General features: G+C 54.8%; 2 protein-coding genes and 1 long non-coding RNA gene across 6 annotated transcripts in view; 1 reads left to right on the forward strand and 2 right to left on the reverse strand.

The window, feature by feature from the left end:
* Window positions 1-3,063, reverse strand: part of BCAT2 (branched chain amino acid transaminase 2) — a 9,617-nt gene extending 6,554 nt beyond the window's left edge. The window contains exon 1 of one of the 3 annotated variants that reach the window (XM_029924818.1): window positions 2,888-3,063. In XM_029924818.1, coding sequence (XP_029780678.1) covers window positions 2,888-2,911 — 24 coding nt within the window. In that variant the 5' untranslated portion in view covers window positions 2,912-3,063. Of the gene's footprint in view, window positions 1-2,687; window positions 2,781-2,887 lie in introns of those variants that run through there. The other 2 variants (XM_029924819.1, XM_029924820.1) reach the window with 2 other exon arrangements.
* LOC115280158 overlaps window positions 1-4,881 on the forward strand; it is a 5,269-nt gene extending 388 nt beyond the window's left edge. Inside the window, exons 2-4 of the long non-coding RNA XR_003903693.1 lie at window positions 450-577; window positions 3,219-3,370; window positions 4,678-4,881. This is a non-coding gene — a long non-coding RNA (uncharacterized LOC115280158). The remainder of the gene's footprint in view (window positions 1-449; window positions 578-3,218; window positions 3,371-4,677) is intronic.
* Window positions 4,879-20,027, reverse strand: HSD17B14 (hydroxysteroid 17-beta dehydrogenase 14). Of its 2 annotated transcripts, XM_029924821.1 has the most exons (9): window positions 19,688-20,027; window positions 19,150-19,188; window positions 18,868-18,950; window positions 17,899-17,965; window positions 15,587-15,678; window positions 5,812-5,916; window positions 5,497-5,564; window positions 5,306-5,402; window positions 4,879-5,215 (listed from the first exon to the last, which is right to left on the reverse strand). In XM_029924821.1, the coding sequence occupies exons 1-9, from the start codon at window positions 19,773-19,775 to the stop codon at window positions 5,042-5,044; spliced, it is 813 nt and encodes a 270-aa protein (XP_029780681.1). In that variant the 5' UTR covers window positions 19,776-20,027; the 3' UTR covers window positions 4,879-5,041. The 2 variants fall into 2 exon arrangements, with proteins under 2 accessions (XP_029780681.1, XP_029780682.1); XM_029924822.1 differs by lacking the exon at window positions 5,812-5,916.
* Window positions 20,028-20,054: the final 27 nt, after the last annotated feature.

The following is a 20,054-nucleotide window of genomic DNA, read 5'->3' on the forward strand; positions in this document are numbered from 1 at the left end:
CCAGACCCATGAGTCCAGGCCCTCAGCCCCCTCCTCCCTCAGACCCAGGAGTCCAGCCCCCCAGCCCCCTCCTCCCTCAGCCCCAGAAGACCCCGTCCCCAGCCCTTTCTCCCTCAGACCCCCTCCTCCCTCAAACCAAGGAGTCCAGGCCCCCAGCCTCCTTCTCCTTCAGACCCAGGACTCCAAGTCCTTATTCTTTCAGGACTCAGATTACCCAAGCTCCCAACCCCATACCTCAGACACCAGTGGTTCTAATTTTCTTCAGATCCCAGGGAGCATATGGACCTGGGGAGGGGGGGGTCCCCTAGTCATCGACAGAGACCCTGCTCAGATAAACACTTGGGGTCCTGCCTGGGACAAACAAGGGAGAGCAGGTTTGTCCATGTCCATCGGGGTGGCCTCTCCCCCGTATTCTTTGACCTCACACTGACTGTTTTCCACCCTGGCAGGAAAGCAGCTGGGTCATGAGGTTGGGGCCAACACGACAGCGGACATAGCCTGCTCCTGCCTTGTGAGCTGGGTGAGCGGAAGCCAGTCACTGAGAACGAACATGAATGGCACAGCAAGTGGTCAGTAGGTGAGTCCTGGGGACATGGGGGCTGCCGGGCTGCCAGGTCCTAACTCTGGGCGGTGAAGTCAGAGGAGTGGCTCTAGAAAGCTTGGGGCCCAAGAGTGTCTGGCTGGTCAGAGTGTGGGTCTGCAGCATGGCCTGTAGGTGGCGCTGTGTCGCCCACACAAGTCTGTGACCACGCTTGTGTCCCGCAGGGAAGTGGACACCACAGGGCAGAGATAGCAGTATCTGGGCAGGAAAGCGGCCCAAAAAAAAAAAAAAAAAAATGGACCAAAAAAAAGGGGGCGGGGGGAGGGAAGAGCAAGAATGAGAAAGAACTAGGCAGAAATAGAAAACAAAACTGAGGGGGTGCCTGGCTTGCTCCGTTGGAGGAATGTGGGACTTCTGATCTCCAGTTCATGAGTTGGAGAGTTCGAGCCTCGCGTTCGATGGAGAGATTACTTACAAATAAAACCTTGACAAAATATTTGAAGACAAAACAGAAGACCAGGAGATCAGGAACAGGAGATGCCAGAAGACATACGATCATAAAGACAGACCGGTAAGAGAGAAGATAGGGAGACAGATTCACCGCAAAGTCAAGTCTAGAGAAATCTAGAAACATAGCGAGGGTGAGATTTGAGGGGGGAAAAAATAAACAGACGGAGATCAGGCTTCAGGTGACAGCGCCAAGTGAAAGGAAGCCCCTCAGATAAATGAGGGAAAGACAGAGACAGAGCAAAGTCAACACCAGGAAACAAACTCTCTGGGTGATGTTTACAGACAGAGATATCCGGGAGATAGAGATCTCTCTACCTCTCCCACAGGGTACAGAGAAGGGGCCACGCGGTGTGCAGATCATAAATCTGCACTGGCCACCAAGACCCTGTTGTCCCTGTCTTCATCTTCCCAGGAAATTTCTGGAGGCGTGGGGGGAAGGGAAGGTGGACCCCACCATCTGACACCCCGCGCCACGGGGACTGGACCCAAGGGATACTCTCAGATGGTAGATGGGCTATTGACACAAAGGGTGTCAAAGGGTCAGGGCTGAATTAAGAAACAAGGAAAGAGGGGAGGGGAGGGGAGGGGCAGGGGGCAGGGGTCTGCAACAAGATGGAGCCTCCCCTGTGTCCCATGACAGCCTAGGACTGTCCCCACCACAATCTGGGAAGGACTGTCCTCCCAGTAAGGCCCAGGAATGGCACCATCAAAGCCCAGGTCTGTCCTCTGTCATAGTTCAGCACTGTTCTCAAACTTCAGGACAGCCCCCACATCACAGCTCAGGAAGACGCCCCCTCCTAATGGCGTGCTGTCCCTGTCTCAGTCATGGACTGTCCCTATCAAAGCCCCAAATGGTCCTTGTCAGGGCCCAGGACTGATCCCATCACACAGAGCTCTGTCCCACTGTAGCCTGGGACTGTCCCGTCACAGACCAGGTCTGTCCCACAGCAGCTCAACACTCTCCTCGATCACAACCCCACACTGTCCCCGTCACCGCCCAGGACTTTCCCACCACAGTCCAGGAGTGCCACCATCCAAGCCCCAGTTGTCGCCTCACAGCCCAGCCAGCATCGGTCACCAAGACCGAGAAACGTAAAAATCTGCCCCCTTCCACCAGGCTGGCATAGGAGTCCCAGACAGTCAGGTGCAGACTTATCATGAAAAACACTTTCTCCAAGGTGAAGCTGCAGCTGTCACGGGTGGTAAAGATCCCTTCTCTGCGTTGTTACCATTTCTTTCCTCACGGAGAAACTTTAGTCTCTAAAATCAAACTCCCTACGACTCTGCTCACTGGCATCTTCCCTGGAAGAACGGACCCTCCCACTCCTGCCAGGACGATCTGTCACTTGGACAATGGGAAGCTTCCTCGATTTCCAACCGGAGGCAGAGCTTCGGATTAAGAGGTTTCAGGGACACCACATTCCACACAGATCTTAACCTTTTAATTCCAAGAAAATCGGGCTTTGGGTCCAATTCCCAGTCCCGACCTGAGATCGGTGCCTTCATCCTACCCCCACGCCTAGGGGTTCGGGTTGTCTTACACCCACGGGCTAACGATTCCCTCCCTGAGCCCCCCACCCACCCCAGTCCGGTGCCTGTCCCATAACTGTGCCCTCCTCCGTGTTTCCCTCCATACCTCCGGTTGGCGTCCCCGTCCCACCACACTGTCCTTACAGGCTCGTGCTCCTTGTCAAGGGGCCCCCTCCTTCCCGGCACCCCGTAGCGGAACCCGAGCACCGAGGGAGCGGCGCGGAGCCGGACGAGCCGGGGGGCCGGGGGGGCCTCCCGGAAGTGGGCCACCTCCTCTCCCTCCCCGGCCCGGGGCCGCGAACCCACCTGCCCCAGTGCGGCTGCGGCCATGGTCGGAGCGGCGGGCAGACTGTACCCGCCGGGGAAGCGGCCCAGAAGAAAGACGTTGCGACCCCGCCCCGCTCACGCCCCCTGCCGCGGGAGGGCGGCTCCCCGAACACCCCAGGCCGGCTGGGCCTCCCCAATTATAGGGCGCCCGCGGGGAGCTGGGCCCTACCGGAGAGCGCATGCGCTGGAATCCGCGCGGCGGAGGGGAGTTCACCGAAATAGGCCCTCCTCCCAACCCCCACCCAGAGTCTGTTCCAGCCGCACAACTGCTGTTCCAGAACATAGACGGAAGTTTTGTTTTTGTTTTCAGTGCGTTTTAACAGGCACTGTCGCGGAACGCCGGCGAGGATATGCAGTTCGGGGAAAGACAGGAAAGGCGAGGAACGGAAAGAAACCTCCGCATATCTCGATCCCTCGGTGATAAGGAAAAGCCCTGGCTGTAAATGTCTGTAAATAGATCACGTAAGTGAAGAAGGACTTTGGAAAAAGGCCTCGGAATAGGGTATCAGGTAGAGAGGGATGAAGGGGTTGCAATCCACCCAAATAAAAAAAAAATTTTTTTTAACGTTTTTTTTTTTGAGAGAAAGAGAGCATGAGCAAGGGGAGGGGCAGAGAGAAGGGAAGACACAGAATCCGAAGCAGGTTCCAGGCTCTGAGCTGTCAGCACAGAGACCCAGGCGGGGCTCGAACTGGTGAACCGCGAGGTCGTGAACCTGAGCCCAAATCGGTCGCCCAACCGACTGAGCCACCCAGGCTCACCTAGTCAATCCCTGTTTGAATATACTTCTTTCCAAGAAGAAAGTGTATGTGTCTTCTTTGCAACTTTTTAGGAGATACAACGCACGTGGTTCATCGTGCCTCCTTCCAGTTTCTTTCATCAGCGAGGCCCGAAAAGTTTTAATCCCCCAACGCATCCAAGAACAGCCCCCAAGGCAGGGTTCTCTGGTTATTCCCCATCATGAGTGTCTCCCCAACTACTGGACCCCCATGGGCAGAGTTAGCTAATTACAGCACACCAGGATCCCTCGAATCCCTAGCAATCCAAACGTGCGTCAGTGCCCCATACCGAACTCCTCGGACCTTGTGGCCCCCGAACCTTCTGTGGTCAGTTTCCCCCAACTCCTGCATCCAGGTTACTGTGGCACCAAAATGTTCTCGCTGTGTCCTCAAACTCCCATTCCTGGACCACTGTGCCTCCGGGGGGTAAAATATCTACCCTGGGATATTTTACCCCCAAATTCTGTCCCCCGAGTCACTGTCCCCCGGCCCTAATCGCCACAGGTCTAGGCAAATTCCCAAGCCTCCTCCTCAGAGTCCTGCTTCGCTTCCCTCCGCCCCGGTCCTCCGCTGCCACCACCTGGCCTAGGGCCCGGGGGCGCGACCGCGCCCGTGTCGCCTCGGCCAATCAGCGACTGCCGAACACCCCCGCCGCGGCCAATCCGCAGCAGCTATTCAGCCCCACCCCCCCACCCTGGCGCAGGAGACTAACCACCAACTGGGACCCGCTCTTCCCACGCTGGGGGGGGTCCACGCCCCCTAACTTTCCTCTCCCCCCCCCAAAACCAAGAGTTCGGACCCCAGCCCCCTTCCCTCTCCAGCTGCCTCTGACCTCAGAACGTGCGGAGCCCACCACCCCTATTTCTCAGCCGGCGAGGGTAAAACTTTCCCTTAAGGACCAAGAATAACGAGAATGCCCTTTTGTTTCACCTCCTCTATTATCTCCTAATAGAGCTTAATTTACTGTCCCCTGCGGGCCTTTCTATTAGCAGGGGTGACGCGGACCGGCAATACTATTCTCCGGAGCCCTCTGCGACAGGCTCCTGCTGCAAGACCTGCCGGGAGTTGTAGTCCGTTGGGTCAAGACCACTCATGGGAACGCGTGGGGCTGGAAGGGGCGGGGTGTGTGTGGCGGGACGCGCTCCCGGCGTGGCGGAGCTCAAAAGAGCAGAAATAAATGCAACGATGCCTTCTTCCTTCTGGCGGCAAACTACTTTTATGGGAATCTGCGGGCTGATTGGGCACATTGGTTAGCGGACTGCATCTTTAGAATTAGGGGGTTCATCTAAGAAGCAGATGGTAGAAGCTGAAATTTGGGAATCTTGGTCAGGGAGGCCCAAGTGGAAATGAGGGCAATCAGGAAGGAATGGTGGGGGGCTCCACAGGGGTGCCCGGAAGGGTCTTGCGCCCGTACCCCAGCTCTGCACCCCCGGTCACAAACAGCTCAATCCCGGTGCAGAAGTTGGCTTCGGAGGCCAGGAACACGGCTGCTGCCCCGACATCAGCTGGCTGGCCCATGTGACCCAGGGGCTGGGGACAGACAAGGGAAAAAGGAGATCAGGTGAAGCCCCCTCACCCCTAAGCCTCCCTTAGCCCCTGGATCTGGCCCCCCACTCCTACCTGGGCCAATGTGCCTTCTCGGATTGTGGCTGTGGGGTCAGGCGTTGCTGCGGCCAGCCCCTCCCACATTGGGGTCCAGATGTTTCCTGGGGAGATACTGTGGGGAGGGAGAAGATGGGATCAGGGAAGTGTGCCACAGCATGGCCTCTTGGGCTCACTCCCTGCCTTCTCCGCCCATTGGAGCTGCTCACCAGTTGACCCGGACGCCATATTGACTCTCATCCAGGGCCAAGGCTTTGGTCATGGCCGTTACTGCGCCCTGCGGAAGATGATGGGGGGAGCGGAGTTCAGGGGAGCTGAGGTTCCTCCCGTCCTCTCCTCCAACCTGGGGGGTGTCCAGCTGGGGCCTCAGAGTGGGGTACTCATGCCTTCCCCCACGGCTTCTATGGGATGCACCAGGCGCTGTTTCCGGGGAGACACTGGTGCCTAACATGTCACAGGTTGCCATGCCCCAGGGCTGAGGTCCTTGCAGGCCCTGGTAGGGAGTGAAGGAAGGGGCAGGCTACCTTGGTGGCCACATAGGGAACTCCCTGGACCTGGCCAATGGCCCCGACCAGACTGGAGATGTTGATGACGTTCCCCCGGCTCTTTCGCAGGTGGGGGAGGGCGAGCTGGGGAGACAGAAGGCAGAGTCGGTCCCGAGTCCCTGGATCTGCCCCCATCCACACTGCACCGCACGCTGAGGTCTGGGACACTGGCCATTGCTCTGGTACTTTCACTGGTTGGGTCACGGAGCCCAGCATTCCAGAACCCCCGGAGAGCACCTTCCCGGATTTGCCCCCAGGGTCTTCTCAGTGCTTAAGGAGTCTCTGGACCTTATTTTCTCTGCGGCCACTACTTCCTCTCACTTCCTCTCCCCCCACTTCTCTCCCCCATCCTATGTGTCTCTGTCCCCCTCCCCCAACCCCACCCCTGTCCAGCCTCCTCAAGGTCTCCGTCTCCCTGCTCTGGGTCTCTGTATGTTACTCAGACTCATGTCCAGATGGAAAAAGGAAAATGTAAGATGACTGCATATTTTGCAAAATGAGAGGAGCTCCCGGTCTCCGTGAGGGGGAGAGAGTTTCTCTGCATTTGAGGGGGAGCTCTGTGGTCAGAATGTGACGTGGGAGGTCTTGGTGACAGGCACCCCATTTCATGAAGCCCCCTGGAGGTCCCTAAACTCATTCTCTCTCCCTCCCCACTCCTCCCTCTCTGTCTCTCAGCTCTTGGACTATGGGTGACCTTGACTGAACTCAGATTCTACCCTTCCCCTCTCTTTTCTTTGACAGCTGAGCTGGCCTGGCAAGACCTGTTCCCGCCATGGAAGATTAAAGAAGACAAGCAGGCCCAGCTAAGGGGTTCCCAGAGTGGGAGTATAAATAAGCTCCCTCTTTGAGTCACCCCACCAGTTTTTGTGGGTTTTTCCCCTTAAGTTTATTTATTTATTTTGAGGGTGAGAGGGCGCCTGGATGGCTCAGTCAGTTGAATGTCTGACTTGAGCTCAGGTCATGATCTCGTGGTTCGTGGGTTCGAGCCCCACGCGGGTGCTGTGCTGACAGCCCTGAGCCTGGAGCCTGCTTCTGGTTCTGTGTCTCCCTCTCTCTCTGCCCTTCCCCCCTCATGATTTGTCTCTGTCTTAAAAGTAAATAAACTTTTTTTAATGTTTTTTATTTATTTTTGAGAGACAGAGAGAGCACGAGCAGGGGAGGGTCAGAGAGATAGGGAGACACGGAATGCAAAGCAGGCTTCAGGCTCTGAGTTGTCAGCACAGAGCCCGACACAGGGCTCGAACCCACGAACCGTGAGATCATGACCTGAGCTGAAACCAAGAGTCGACATTCAACTGACTGAGCCCCCCGTGCGTCCCCCAGACCAGCAATTCCAAACCTTCTTCACTCCCTCAGAGGAGCCACCACGCCTTCTGAGGACCCTGGGTCTTCAAACAAACACACCCTGAGCCTTCCAACCTCAGAGCGTTCGTGTTTGTTGTTCCCTCTGCCTGGAATACTTTTCCTGAGATAGTCACGGGACTCACCCCTAGGGTGACCAGCCATTCCAGCGTGTCCAGGACTGACACGTTTCTGAGGACATGGGACATTCAATCCACGGGTTCAGCGTGAAACCGGGACAGTCCTGGGTAAACCGAGTGCATCAGTAACTTCCGATTTTGCTTAAATGCCACTTTTGCAAAGGAGGCCTTCCCTGACCATCCTATTAAAAATTTTTTTTTAATTTTTTTTAATGTTTTATTTATTTTGGATACAGACAGAGACAGAGCATGAGAGGGGGAGGGGCAGAGAGAGAAGGAGACACAGAACCGGAAGCAGGCTCCAGGCTCTGAGCTAGCTGTCAGCACAGAGCCTGACGCGGGGCTTGAACCCATGAACGTGAGATCTGACCTGAGCCGAAGCCGGAGGCTTAACCGACTGAGCCACCCAGGCGCCCCTAAAAAATTTTTTTTAAGTTTATTCATTTATTTTGAGAGAGACAGAGAGAGAGAGAGCACAGGAGTGGAGGAGGGGTAGCAAGAGAGGGAGAGAGAGAATCCCAAGCAGGCTCCTTGCTGCCAAACACAGAGCCTGAGACGGGGCTCGAACCCACAAAACCATGAAATCAGGACCGAAACTAAGAGTCCAATGCCAAACTGGCTAAGCCACCCAGGCGCCCCATCCTACTTAGAACTGCAACCTGCCCCCACCCCGGGTCCCCATCCCTATTCTGGATTCTTCATCTCTAGCACACATGCCCCCTTCCGACATGCCATATCTATTTTACTTGCTTATTTGCATATTCTCTGTGTCTCCCACTGGAATGCAAAAATTCATGAGGGATGCTTGACATTTAAAAAAAATCTTTAGGGGCGCCTGGGTGGCTCAGTCGGTTAAGCCTCCAGCTTCGGCTCAGGTCAGATCTCACGTTTGTGGGTTCGAGCCCCGCGTCAGGCTCTGTGCTGACAGCTAGCTCAGAGCCTGGAGCCTGCTTCCAGTTCTGTGTCTCCTTCTCTCTCTGCCCCTCCCCCTCTCATGCTTTGTCTTTCTCTGTATCCAAAATAAATAAAACATTAAAAAAAATTAAAAATAAAATAAAATAAAAATTAAAAAAAATCTTTATTTATTTTTGAGAAAGAGAGAGACAGAGTGTGAGCAGGGGAGAGGCAGAGAGAGAAGGAGACATAGAATCCGAAGCAGGCTCCGGGCTCTGTGCTGACAGCTCAGAGCCTGACGCGGGGCTCGAACCCATGAACCAGGAGATCATGACCTGAGCCAAAGTCGGACACTCAACCGACTGAGCCACCCAGGCACCCGGGTGGTTGACACTTCTTACTTAGTTTCATCCCCAGTGCTAAGGTGTCTTGTCATGTAACAGGTGCTCAATAACTATCTTTTGCATGGATGAATGAGTTTATTGAGAATCTATATGTGCCTGGCGATGTTGACAGCTCTTCAGGCATATTAGCTCATTTAATCCTCAGGACAACCCTAGAAGGGGGACTATCCATAGCTCCTTTTTCCAGGTGAGGAGACTGACCCGGTGACAGAGGAGACTGTCATGTGAGAGCTGGCAGGGCCGGTGCTGGTGGCCCAACAGTGAGCAGTCAGAGACAAGACCCAAAACCAAAAAAAGAATTTCTGACAGCTCTAAGCGGCAAGAACTTTAAGATAAGGGGCTTCTGGGGGGCTCAGTCGGTTGAGCATCTGACTTCAGCTGAGGTCGTGATCTCGAGGTTCGTGAGTTCGAGCCCCGCGTCAGGCTCACCGCTGTCAGCCCGGAGCCTGCCTCGGATCTTCTGTCCCCCACCCTCTCTGCCCTTCCCCTGCTCACGTTCTCTCTCTCAAAAATAAAATAAAAAATTTAAATTCCTCCCCCAGCCCTGGGCTTGCCCAACCCCTACTCCAGGCTGTGTCCCTGCCTGCTTTTTTTTTTTAAGTTTCTTTATTTTCAGCCAGACACAGAGGGTGGAAGCAGGGGAGGGGCACACTGAGAGGGAGACAGAGAGAGAGAGAGAGAGAGAGAGAGAGAGAATCCCAAGCAGACGCCATGCTGTCAGCGCAGAGCCAGACATAGGACTTGAACTCCTGAACCCTGAGATTCGTGAGCTGTGCCTCAATCAAGAGTCAACGGCTTAAGCAACCAACCAAGCCGCTGACCCACGCAGGCACCCCTGCCTATTTCTTTGGTAAACTTCACCACTCTCTGCCCGGGTACTGAACTTCCTCCCCGTCCTCACCTGGCAAACGTGAAGTCCTTGAGGGCTGTGGCACTGGGCACACAGCTACCGCTCAATAAATATTTGTGGCACATTCCTTGTGATCTCTTCTCAACCTCCCCACACATTCCTTGGCCCGTGTTCCCCCACCCCCACCCCAAACCAAGGTCACCTAGTACTTTTGGCGCAGCCCTATCAAAGACCTGCTGGAATCTTATTGGCCCGGCCTTCCCTCCCCCTGCCTCCCTCCCTCCCTCCGGACACCTGACCAGGGGAGCCTGACTGTGAAGCCAGGCTCTGGCATGAATCCTGCCTCCCCTAAATGTTGGGGTTCCTGGGTCTGCTTCTCCCCGAGCTCTGCCAGGGGAGCCCCCACGATGCTGTCTCCCATGTGCATCCCCTAACTCCCCCTTGCAACCACCTTCTAGAACACTCCTGACCCTTTGGGCATCCCCATCTGTCTGTCTCCAGTGCAAAACTCCTTCCATCGACTCCTAGAATCTGCGTCTCTCCCTCATTTCCGGCCTCAGAGACGGGGTCCCCTCCTACCCAGCTTCTCAAGCCGGAGACCTGGGAGCCTTCTGGGGCCTCCTCTCTCTGCCAAAGTTCCTTATCCGATCCGTCCCTAAGCCTGGCCATGGTGCTTCCTAAGGACCTCTTTCATCTACATGATTCTCTCCACCTCATTCATTCACTCAACAAACATTCAGTGAGCACCTAGTATGTGCCAGGTCCTGGGGTGGATGCCGGGGATACCACAGGAAACATGAGGCGGACAGATTTCTGCCCTCAAGTTCTGGAGGGAGGCAGATAACCACAGGAAACATGATGGGGAGAAATGTCTGCCCTCAAGTTCTGGGGGTGGCATGAGTAAACACATGAATGTGCATAACAGAATGTTCTAGAATGTGATCAGGGATCAGGAACAAGGAGTAAAGCAAGAGGAGGAGAGTGAGACCCCAGGTCTGTGTGCAGTTACACAAAGGGTGTTGAGGCATGACCTGTGGGGACGACTTGGAGATGTCCGGGCCAGGCTGGAGGAACAGAAATGTCCTGAGGCGGGACAGACCTGTGTGTTTGGCGTGGCAAGGCCATTGTGGTAGGAGGTGAGATCAAAGGAGGAAGAGGGCCCAGACCACGTGAGGGGCCTTGGAGGCCGCCTCTTTTCACTTGCACAAATGTCACTGTCTCCTGTTTTTTTTAATCTTTAAAAAATTTTTTAGAGACAGAGTGCAAGCAGGGGAGGGGCAGAAAGAGACTGAGACGCAGAATCTGCAGCAGGCCCCAAGCTCCGAGCTGCCGGCACAGAGCCGAGCCTCAAACAGTTGAACCACAAGATCATGGCCTGCCCTGAAGTTAGACGCATGGCCGACTGGGCCACCGGGCACCCCTATACTGTATGTTTTTATTTTAAAGAGAGAGAGTGAGTGGGGAGACAGGCAAAGGGAGGGAGAGAGAAAGAGAGTGAGTTCCACGCTCAGCGCAGAGCCTGACGCAGGGCTCGACCCCACGACCCTGGGATCATGACCTGAGCCGAAATCAAGAGTCGGATGCTCAACAGACTGAGCCACCCAGGCGCCCTGAGAATGTTCTTTTCTTTTTAATGTTTTTTAAATGTTTTTTTATTGATTTTTGAGAGACAGAGAGAGACAGCATGAGCAGGGGAGGATCAGAGAGAGGGAGATTCAGAATCTGAAGCAGGCTCCAGGCTCCGAGCTAGCTGTCAGCATAGAGCCCAACGCGGGGCTGGAACCCACGAACCGGGAGATTGTGACCTGAGCCAAAGCCAGATGCTTAACCGACTAAGCCACCTGGACACCCCAGAATGTTCTTGATTTTAGGAAATATGCCCCCAAAATACTGAGGGGGAAATGGACATCATGCTTGCAATTTAACCTCAGGCAGAGAGAGAGGAAAAGCAAGCAAACAGTATAAAATATTGACAATGGGGAGTCCGGTGCACAGTTCTGTGTACTGTTCTGACAATGTTTTGTGAGTCTAAAATTACGTCAGTAAAAATCGGTAAACGTTAATCCATCAATAGTACTTATGAAGTTCCTATTGATAACATCATATGATTTCTGGGCAGCGGATGGTAGGGGCCAGTGGAAAGAACCGTTTAACAAAATGCTTCTAAGCATTAAGCTGGCAGTGGGCATGGAGAGGACTGTCTTTTGCTCTTGAAACACATCCTGGGGGCGCCTGGAGGGCTCAGGAGGCTGAGCGTCCGGCTTCGGCTCAGGTCATGATCTCACAGTTCGTGGGTTCGAGCCCTGCGTCAGACTCTGTGCTGACAGCTCAGAGCCTGGAGCCTGCTTCCAGTTCTGTGTCTGCCTCTCTCTCTGACCCTCCCCTGCTCACGCTATCTCTCTCTGTCTCTCAAAAAGAAAAGAAAAGAAAAGAAAAGAAAAAAAGGAAAAGAAAGGAAAGGAAAGGAAAGGAAAGGAAAGGAAAGGAAAGGAAAGGAAAGGAAAGGAAAGAAAGGAAAAGAAAAGAAAAGAAAGGAAAAGAAAAGAAATACATCCTGGTGGTTTCTGCCCCAGGGCCTTTGCACACTCTTTTTCGTTGTGAATAAAGCTGCCTGTGCCCTACTTCTCCACTTCCTTCCCTCCCACTCAGGGCACAGCTCAAACCTCACCTTTCCCCTTCTGCTTCTGCCAGGCTTCGTTTGCCCAACTTCTATCTCAGTGACCTCCACCTGAGTTAGCTAGATTGACCACAGGAAACAATGGGGTAATGCTCCTGGTAAGCAATAAAAACGCGCCGACGGTAAACTCTGGGCGAGGCAGGCAGGCCTCAGATCTGGGCGCTTGACTCATCCACGAGGCCTCTATGCCAGCCGCTCACAGGGAACAGGGCCAGAGCCGTGAGGCCGGGGCACCATGGAGAGCCATGCCCCATTCAGCCCATGGCCGCTCTGCCCCCTGGGGGTCCAGTTTGGCCCCCTGAAATCCGGCTGTTGGTGAGAAATCTCGCTCTTTGTGAACACTGGGCACCGGGAGAGGTATTGTGGATGGTAAAACCTTGGGTCGCCAGCATGATTCCTTCCAGAAACTTGCGTGCCGTCCAAGGCCCTTGAATATCGAAGGGAATTTCAAGAACCACGGGCTCCGCTGTGACAACGTTGCAACCGCCCGTAATGCAAGACGGCGCTGGTCCAGCGCGTTCACAGTTATTAGAAGCGGTCGCTCGCCTTGCGGAACTCGTTACTGCGACCCAAGGTTTTGCTGTGTAGACAATACCTCTTTCTGGGCTGAGGCTTGCGCGTGTCCTGCTGCTGAGAGGGGCGAATCTCGAGGCGACAGAAGCTGGGGACAGGGACACGGGCTCACAGGTTCAGCAAGGACACCCAGCTGCCCAGAAGCATTTCACCTGGATCCCAGGGGACGCCTGGGATTCAGCGCCTGAGTTTCCCCACACAGGTGACCCCCGGCCCACTCCCGGGACCTCCTCCCCTCTCTGTCTACACTGGCTTTTCTGACCGACTCCAGCCTCAAGCTGGTGAGCTCCAAACCGCTGACTCTGGGCCTCCAGCCTCACCCCAGACCCGAGAATCCCATGCGGACGTCTGGGGGGCGACCCCCACCCCACCTGCGCCTCCCCGGGCTTCCCGGTCACATTGGTCCTGCCGGTGGCTGGGGGTAGGGGTTGGGGGGGGACAAACCCAACCCCCCACGCCTTTCGGTCTCGAGTCCACCCGACATCTAGTCCACAAGGAAATCCTGACATTTTAGCTTCAAAGGGAGCCAGAAGTGGACCACTTCTCACGAAATCCACGGCCACAAGCCTGGTCGGATTCGAATCACCTCCTGCGTGGGTCATGGCCTTGCTGAGCCCAAGGTCTCGCCCCTCACCCCTCACCCCTCACTCCTGCCTGTTCCTCATGCGGCAGCCAGAGGGCGCCAGTTTCCACTTACGGAGGTCACTTCCTTGCCTCGAGGATCAAGGGTCAAAGCAAAGTCCTCACCTCGAGGATCAAGGGTCAAAGCAAAGTCCTCACCTCGGCTGAAGAGACCCTTTCGCCCCCTTTCTGCCCTCACCTCCTGCCCTCCCCCCCTTGCTCACCCTGCTTCAGTCACACTGGCCTCCTCACTGCTCTTCCTACACCCTGATCAGTGCTACCCCAGGGCCTTTGCACTGCTTTCCCTCTGCTGGATTACTCTGCCCCACACACATTCTTGAGGTCTGACTTAAATGTCACCTCTCAAAGAAGCCTTCTGACCATGCCACCCTGTGTAAAAGAGGACACAAATCCTCTAAAACAAAACAAAACAAAACAAGGGGCGCCTGCATGGCTCAGCTGGTTGAGCATCTGACTCCTGATCTCAGGGTCACGAGTTCAAGCCTCACGTTGGGCTCTGTGCTGGGTGCAGAGCCTACTTCATAACAAAACAACAGGGGCGCCGGGGGGGCTCAGTCAGTTAAGTGTCCTACTTCTGATCAGGTCATGATCTCACGGTTCGTGGGTTCGAGCCCCACGTCGGGCTCTCTCCTGTTCGTACAGAGCCCACTTCAGATTTTCTGCCCCCCTCTCTCTACCCTTCCCCTGCTCGTTCTTTCTCTCTTTCAATAAATAAATACACCTAAAAAAATAGTAAAATATCAGTAACAACAACAAAACCTCATCTGGTAAAGATACAGACTAAATTACTTACAGATGAAACACGTCTGAAATTTGCTTTAAAATACTCCGGCAAAAGCAGGGGCGCCCGGATGGCTCAGTCAGTTGAGCGTCTGACTTCCGCTCAGGTCATGATCTCACAGTTTGAGGGTTCGAGCCCCGCGTCGGGCTCTGTGCTGCCAGCTCAGAGCCTGGAGCCTGCTTCCGATCGTGTCTCCCTCTCTCTCTGCCCCTCCCCCACTTGCAGTCTATCTCTCTCTTAAAAATGAATAAATGTTAAAAAAAATTTTTTAACTACTCGGGCAAAAGTAAATAAATAAAGAGAAAGAAAGACAAACAAGGGTCCACAGACCAAGGACAGCAGGTGGATAATTGGTGTGAGGGGTATGCGTGCTTGCAAAGTGGCGTCACACAGTTATGTCCCACCGGCTGCGCTTACACTTCCCCGTCAACTCTCCTGCATAATGTTTGTCCCTCCCTGACATTATATTCTATTTACCTGCTTGCGGCCCACGGTCCCCATACAGTGTCACAGTGTTTGTTCCCTGCTGCATCCACAGTGGCTCACACACTGTGTGCTAAATAAATATTTGTTGAATGAATCAAAAAGGGTGATGGCGGAGGGGGGGCACCTGGGGGGCTCAGTCAGTTAAGCGTCCAAGACGGGCTCACGGTTTGTGAGTTTGCTCCCCTCACCGGGCTCTCTGCTGTCAGGACAGAGCCCTTCAGACCCTCTGTCCGCCCCCCCCACCCCCGCCACCCTGCCCCTGCCCCTCTCGCTCCTGTGTTCTCTCTTTCACTCTCTCTCTCAAAACTCAGTTTAAAGAATTAAAATAAAGCAGTGTCATGGGGGCGCCCGGGTGGCTCAGGCAGCTGAGCGTCCGACCTCGGCTCAGGTCATGATCTCATGGTTTGTGGGTTCAGGCCCCGTGTTGGGCTCTGTGCTGACAGCTCAGAGTCTGGAGTCTGCTTTGGACTCTGTGTCTCCCTCTCTCTCTGCTCCTCTCCCACTTGTGCTCTTCCTCTCTCCGTCTCTCGAAAATGAATGAATGTAAAAAAAAAAACAAAAAAACAGTTAAAAAAAAGAGTCTGACTCTTGATTTCAGCTCAGCTCATGATCTCGCGGTCGGAGAGTTCGAACCCCACGTCTGGCTCTGAGCTGACAGTGTGGAGCCTGCTTGGGGTCCTCCCCTTCCCTCTCACTCTGTCCCTTCCCCACTTGCTCTCTTTCTCTGGTTCTCAAAATAAAGAAATTAAAATAAATTTTAAAAGGAAGGTTCTGGAAGGTCCTCAAGGAGACTGGGCTGCGGAGCCACACGGTTAGTTCTGACAGGGGTTTGCACCCACCTATTTTCTACAGAGAACAGAGTCCTTCTGGAATAAGATCAAACTGAGGCAGAGGAAACATTTTGCTGCGTGGGAAAGCGGGTCTGACCCTGTCAAGGTCAGGAGGCCCCCGGCCTGCAGTCCTCACCTTGGTCAGCGTGTACATCCCCAGCAGGTTCACCTCCAGCAGCTCCCGGAAGCCCTGGGCAGAGGTCTCCTCCGGCCACTGTGGGGGAGGATCTGAGGGTGGGGGTGGGAGGCAGAGAGACCGAGTGACACGGAGAGCAGGGAAGGGAAATAGGGGTATGGGAGGGAGGGCCACGAGGTGAGGGGGTGGCAGACAAGAGGGTCAGGGATCATGAAAAGGAAGGAAGGTTGGGTAACAGTTCACTAAAAAGCAGTCTGTGGCCAGCAGACCCGGGTTCCCACATGAGACCTGCCACTTCCTGGCTGTGTGACTTTGGGCAAGTCGCTTTGCCTCTCTGTGCCTCAGTCTCCTCACGTACAGAATGACGAAAACATTTTGCTCTTGGATTTAGAAATTTCACGAGTCGGGGCGCCTGCCTGTGTCAGTTGGTGGAGCGTGCGGCTCTTGATCTTGGGGCTGTGAGTTCAAGCCCTGCCTTGGGTGTAGAGATCACCGGAAAATAAACTCTGGGGGCACCTGGGTGCTCACTCTGTTAAGCGACCAACTCTTGATTTCAGCTCAGGTCATGATCCCATGGTTTGTGGTCGAGCCCCGCGAGGTGAAGTCTGTGGCAGTGATTTAAAGCCCTGAGCTGGGACCCCTCATGAACGGGGATCAGTCTCTTAGAAAAGAGCCCCCAGGAGGCCCCTCGCTCCAAGTGGAGATTCAGCAAGAGCCAGGCCCCTACCAGATGCTGAAGCTGCTGGCACCTTGACCTGGAGGCCCAGCCTCCAAAACTGTGAGCGTCATTCGCTGTCTGAGCCCCCAGTCCATGCTGTTTCTGTTACACCAGCCCCGACAGACCAAGACGCTCTATCCAGGCATAGAGGTATTTGGGAATCTAACAGATCACAATCTCAAACCCTAAAAACAGCTCATGCCGGTAGCTCTATTTTATTCGCTCGGCAGACAAGGAAGCACAGATCAGGAGTATTAAGTGAGGAGGCGCCTGGGGGGCTCAGTGGGTTACGTCCGACTTCGGCTCAGGTCATGATCTCCAGGTTCGTGGGTTCGAGCCCCGCGTCGGGCTCTGTGCGGACAGCTCAGAGCCTGGAGCCTGCTTCCGATTCTATGTCTCCCTCTCTCTCTGCCCTTTGCCTGCTCATGCTCTGTCTCTCTCTCTCAAAAGTAAATAAACATCAAAAAAAGAAAAGTGCTAAGTGATTAGCCGGAGGCTGCCCGGTTCACAGGTGCCAAACCCGGGGCATCTCTCTGTCTGAGATCGGAAGCCAGAGCGCACAGCTCTTCCTTGTTTGAGCTCCACTGTGTACACGTGCTACAGGCAGTTCGCATGTTTGCGCTGGGCCCATATCCACGAAAACCTAGAAGGCTCACGGGTTTCCGGGTTTCGCAGGGACGTTGTTTATGACTTGGAGATTTCACGAACATGGGATCCACCAATAAGGAGGGTTAACTGTGTCTTTTCTTGTCTATTTTCTTACTCCAGAGTGTGAACCCCAGGACGACTAGGATGTGGTCTCTTTTGCTCACGGCTAACGCCCCAGTCCCTAGGAAGGAAGCTGGGACATGGTAGGCACTTCGTAAACGCCTCTCGAATGTACAAAGGACGCAGAGAGAGATGAATGAGTGTCTGCCATCTCTTTGATCCTTATGACAATATAAGGAGGACAATGTGGCCCAGAGAGGGTGAGCCACTTGCTCAAAGTTGCTCAGCCAACAAGGGACGGAGGGCAGGCGGGGGGAAAGGGGAAAGGTGTCTCTCTTATCATGGCCTTGCTGTGTGACCTCAGTGCAATCAGTCCGCCTCTCTGGGCCTTGGTTTGCCAACATGAGGGATTCTTAGGAAATGTGGTTATTAACGCTGATGGCACTTGACCTTCAGAGTCACCACATCGAGACCTAAAAACCACATGCATGCATCTATCTTCATGGTCATCAGCGAAGGGAGGGGCCGTCGACCTCACTCAGTAGTTGGGGACAGAAGCTGTTTGCCCAAGAATGTTCTGGTAATTACAAGGCTGAGTGTACCTTACTCCCAACAGTTCTGTAAGGGTGGTGATATTTATCGGAATTCCTATTCTAGAAATGGAGGCACTGAGGCTTAAAGAGGTGAGGGCATAGGCCTGGGCGCCCCCCCACAGCAGGGATGAAAGCCCCGGGCGCCGAAGATTCCAGAACTATACTATTCCATTCAAGCGGACAGAGAAGGGGATGGGGAAGGCAAAGGGGAAACTGAGGGACGGGAGGAAGGGACGGGAAGCCAGGGAGAGGGCTGACACCCGCGGAGAATGGCCGCGGGCCTCACGACTCACGGTAGCCAGCGTTGTTGACCACACAATCCAGGCGGCCAAAGCGACGGACAGTCTCAGAAATGAGGACCTGAGGACAAAGATGTCTGGTGAGAGAGCAGCACCCTGATGAGCCTAGACTCCCAAAAGCAAGGCGGGGCGGGGAGATGGAGTCACAGTGAGGGGACAGGACGTGGGGGACTCCCCCAAATCACTAGGCATGGCAGGAGAAGAGACGGGAAGCCAGGGGTGCCGGAGAGCAGCGGGCGGGTACGTTCACACTGTAGTCCATTAGCCCTGAGGCCTGGGGGAGGGGCGTGGGGGTGAGGACATCGGAGGGACACTGACTAAAGGGAAGGCATAGAGGGGCAGCCTGGGTGTCTCAGTTGGTTAAACATCGGACTCTACGGCTCAGGTCATGATCTCTCGGTTCTTGGGTTCAAGCCCTGCGTCAGCGCAGAGCCTGCTTGGGATCCTCCCTCCCTCTCTCTCTGCCCCTCCCATGCTCCTGCTCTTTCTCTCCCTCTCTCAAAATAAGTAAGTTAACTTAAAGAACCCAGGGACAGGGGCACCTGGGTGGTTCAGTCGGTTGACCGTGCAGCTTTGGCTCAGGTCATGATCTCACGGTTCGTGGGTTCGAGCCCCATGTCAGGCTCTGTGCTGACAGCTAGCTCAGAGCCTGGAGCCTGTCTTCAGTTTCTGTGTCTCCCTCTCTCTCAGACCCTCCCCTGTTCATGCTGTCTCTCTCTATCTCTCAAAAATAAATAAAACGTTAAAAAAAAAAGTACCCAGGGACAGAAAGAAAAGCTTTACAGATGGAGATCCACTGTGAGGGGTGTTTTTGTTCCGATCTATGTGACAGGTGTGGCAAGAGCCTCGAAGAAGTAAGAGATAAAGGAGAACCTTCCCAGGAGACCTAGAGCCTGGCCAGCAGCATCAGGGACAGCCCTGACATGAGGCTGAGCAGAGATCTTTGTGACCAGAACAGCTCACCCTCATGTCTTCCTCGTGAGTCACATCACTTCGAAGAAAGATCGTTCTAGCCAGCTCCTGCTCCAGGGCCCGGCCCCCAGACTCTGCAGGGAGAGAGGGGCTGGGGGTCTGGACTCCTGGGTCTGAGGGAGGAGGGGCTGGGGGGCAGGACTCCTGGGTCTGAGGGGGGAGGGGCTGGGGGGCAGGACTCCTGGGTCTGAGGGAGGAGGGGCTGGGGGGCAGGACTCCCGGGTCTGAGGGAGGAGGGGATGGGGAGGTGAAGACTGAGGGAAGTTCACTCACCATCTTTGTCACAGATAACCACGTGAGCCCCGCTTTGCACTGAGAATAGAACAGGTTACCCCAGCAGAGACCTTGGCGAAGGCCTCTGCTGCCCCCTGGTGGCCACCTGGAGTGGGGCCCTATCCTATCTTCCCATCGATTCCCCCTCGTGACCCCAGTCTCATGATGATCCTCTAGAGCAAAGGACAGAAGACTTGACACATACTCTCGTTGGCCACTCCAAGTGCCTGCTGGGATTTCCTGAGCCCCCATCCCTGAGTTCCAGAATAAACCCTAGCCCTGCAAGCGACATTCCCCAACCACCAACTTTGTAGTTATAGTAACTGAGACCCAAAGAAAGCAAGGAACCAGTTTTGGAGACCCGCCAAAGGCTCCGGCCCCAGGCTCACACTGCCTACCCCTTCATTAGCATTGCAAAATGAGTTTTTATAGGATATAAATCTCCACTCCAGTACTGAAGATCCCCACCCCCACTCGTTCCCAGGGTCTCCCTTCTCCCAGATTCCAATATTCCCGCACAGCCAGACCCCCTACTCACCGAAGGCTCTCACAATCCCGGCTCCGATGCCGCGCCCGCCCCCTGTCACGACCACCACCTTCCCGGCATAGCGCGTTCCCGTGGCCATTCTGCCTCTGTCCGTCTCTCGTCACTCGCTCGGTGTTTCTTTCCACCTCCAGAGTCAGGGTGAGGCCGTGGAGTCAGACCATAAATAGGGGTTGGATCCTAGAAGCCCGGCCCTTGGGGGGAGTTGCCAGGGAGAGCAGAAGCCTGGAAGTGGGGCTCCAGCCCCCTTCTCCCTCAGACCCAGAAATCCAGGCTCGAGCTGCCTCCTTTTTCAGACCAACAGGTTCAAGGCACCCCTCACCCCGTCTCCTCTCCTCAGGATGCAGGAGTCCACGACTCC

Source organism: Suricata suricatta, chromosome 16 (genome assembly GCF_006229205.1).
Source record: "Suricata suricatta isolate VVHF042 chromosome 16, meerkat_22Aug2017_6uvM2_HiC, whole genome shotgun sequence".
NCBI classification, from domain to species: Eukaryota; Metazoa; Chordata; class Mammalia; order Carnivora; family Herpestidae; genus Suricata; species Suricata suricatta.

What these genes read in the sequence shown, in the direction of transcription:
- HSD17B14 (XM_029924821.1), bottom strand. Translation starts at nt 19,775, where the DNA reads ATGGCCACGGGAACGCGCTATGCCGGGAAGGTGGTGGTCGTGACAGGG. An exon ending in GGTTATCTGTGACAAAGATG is followed by an intron (nt 18,951 to 19,149) that starts GTGAGTGAACTT and finishes CTCTCCCTGCAG; the next exon opens with AGTCTGGGGGCCGGGCCCTG. An exon ending in TATGGCGTCCGGGTCAACTG is followed by an intron (nt 5,403 to 5,496) that starts GTGAGCAGCTCC and finishes CCCTCCCCACAG; the next exon opens with TATCTCCCCAGGAAACATCT.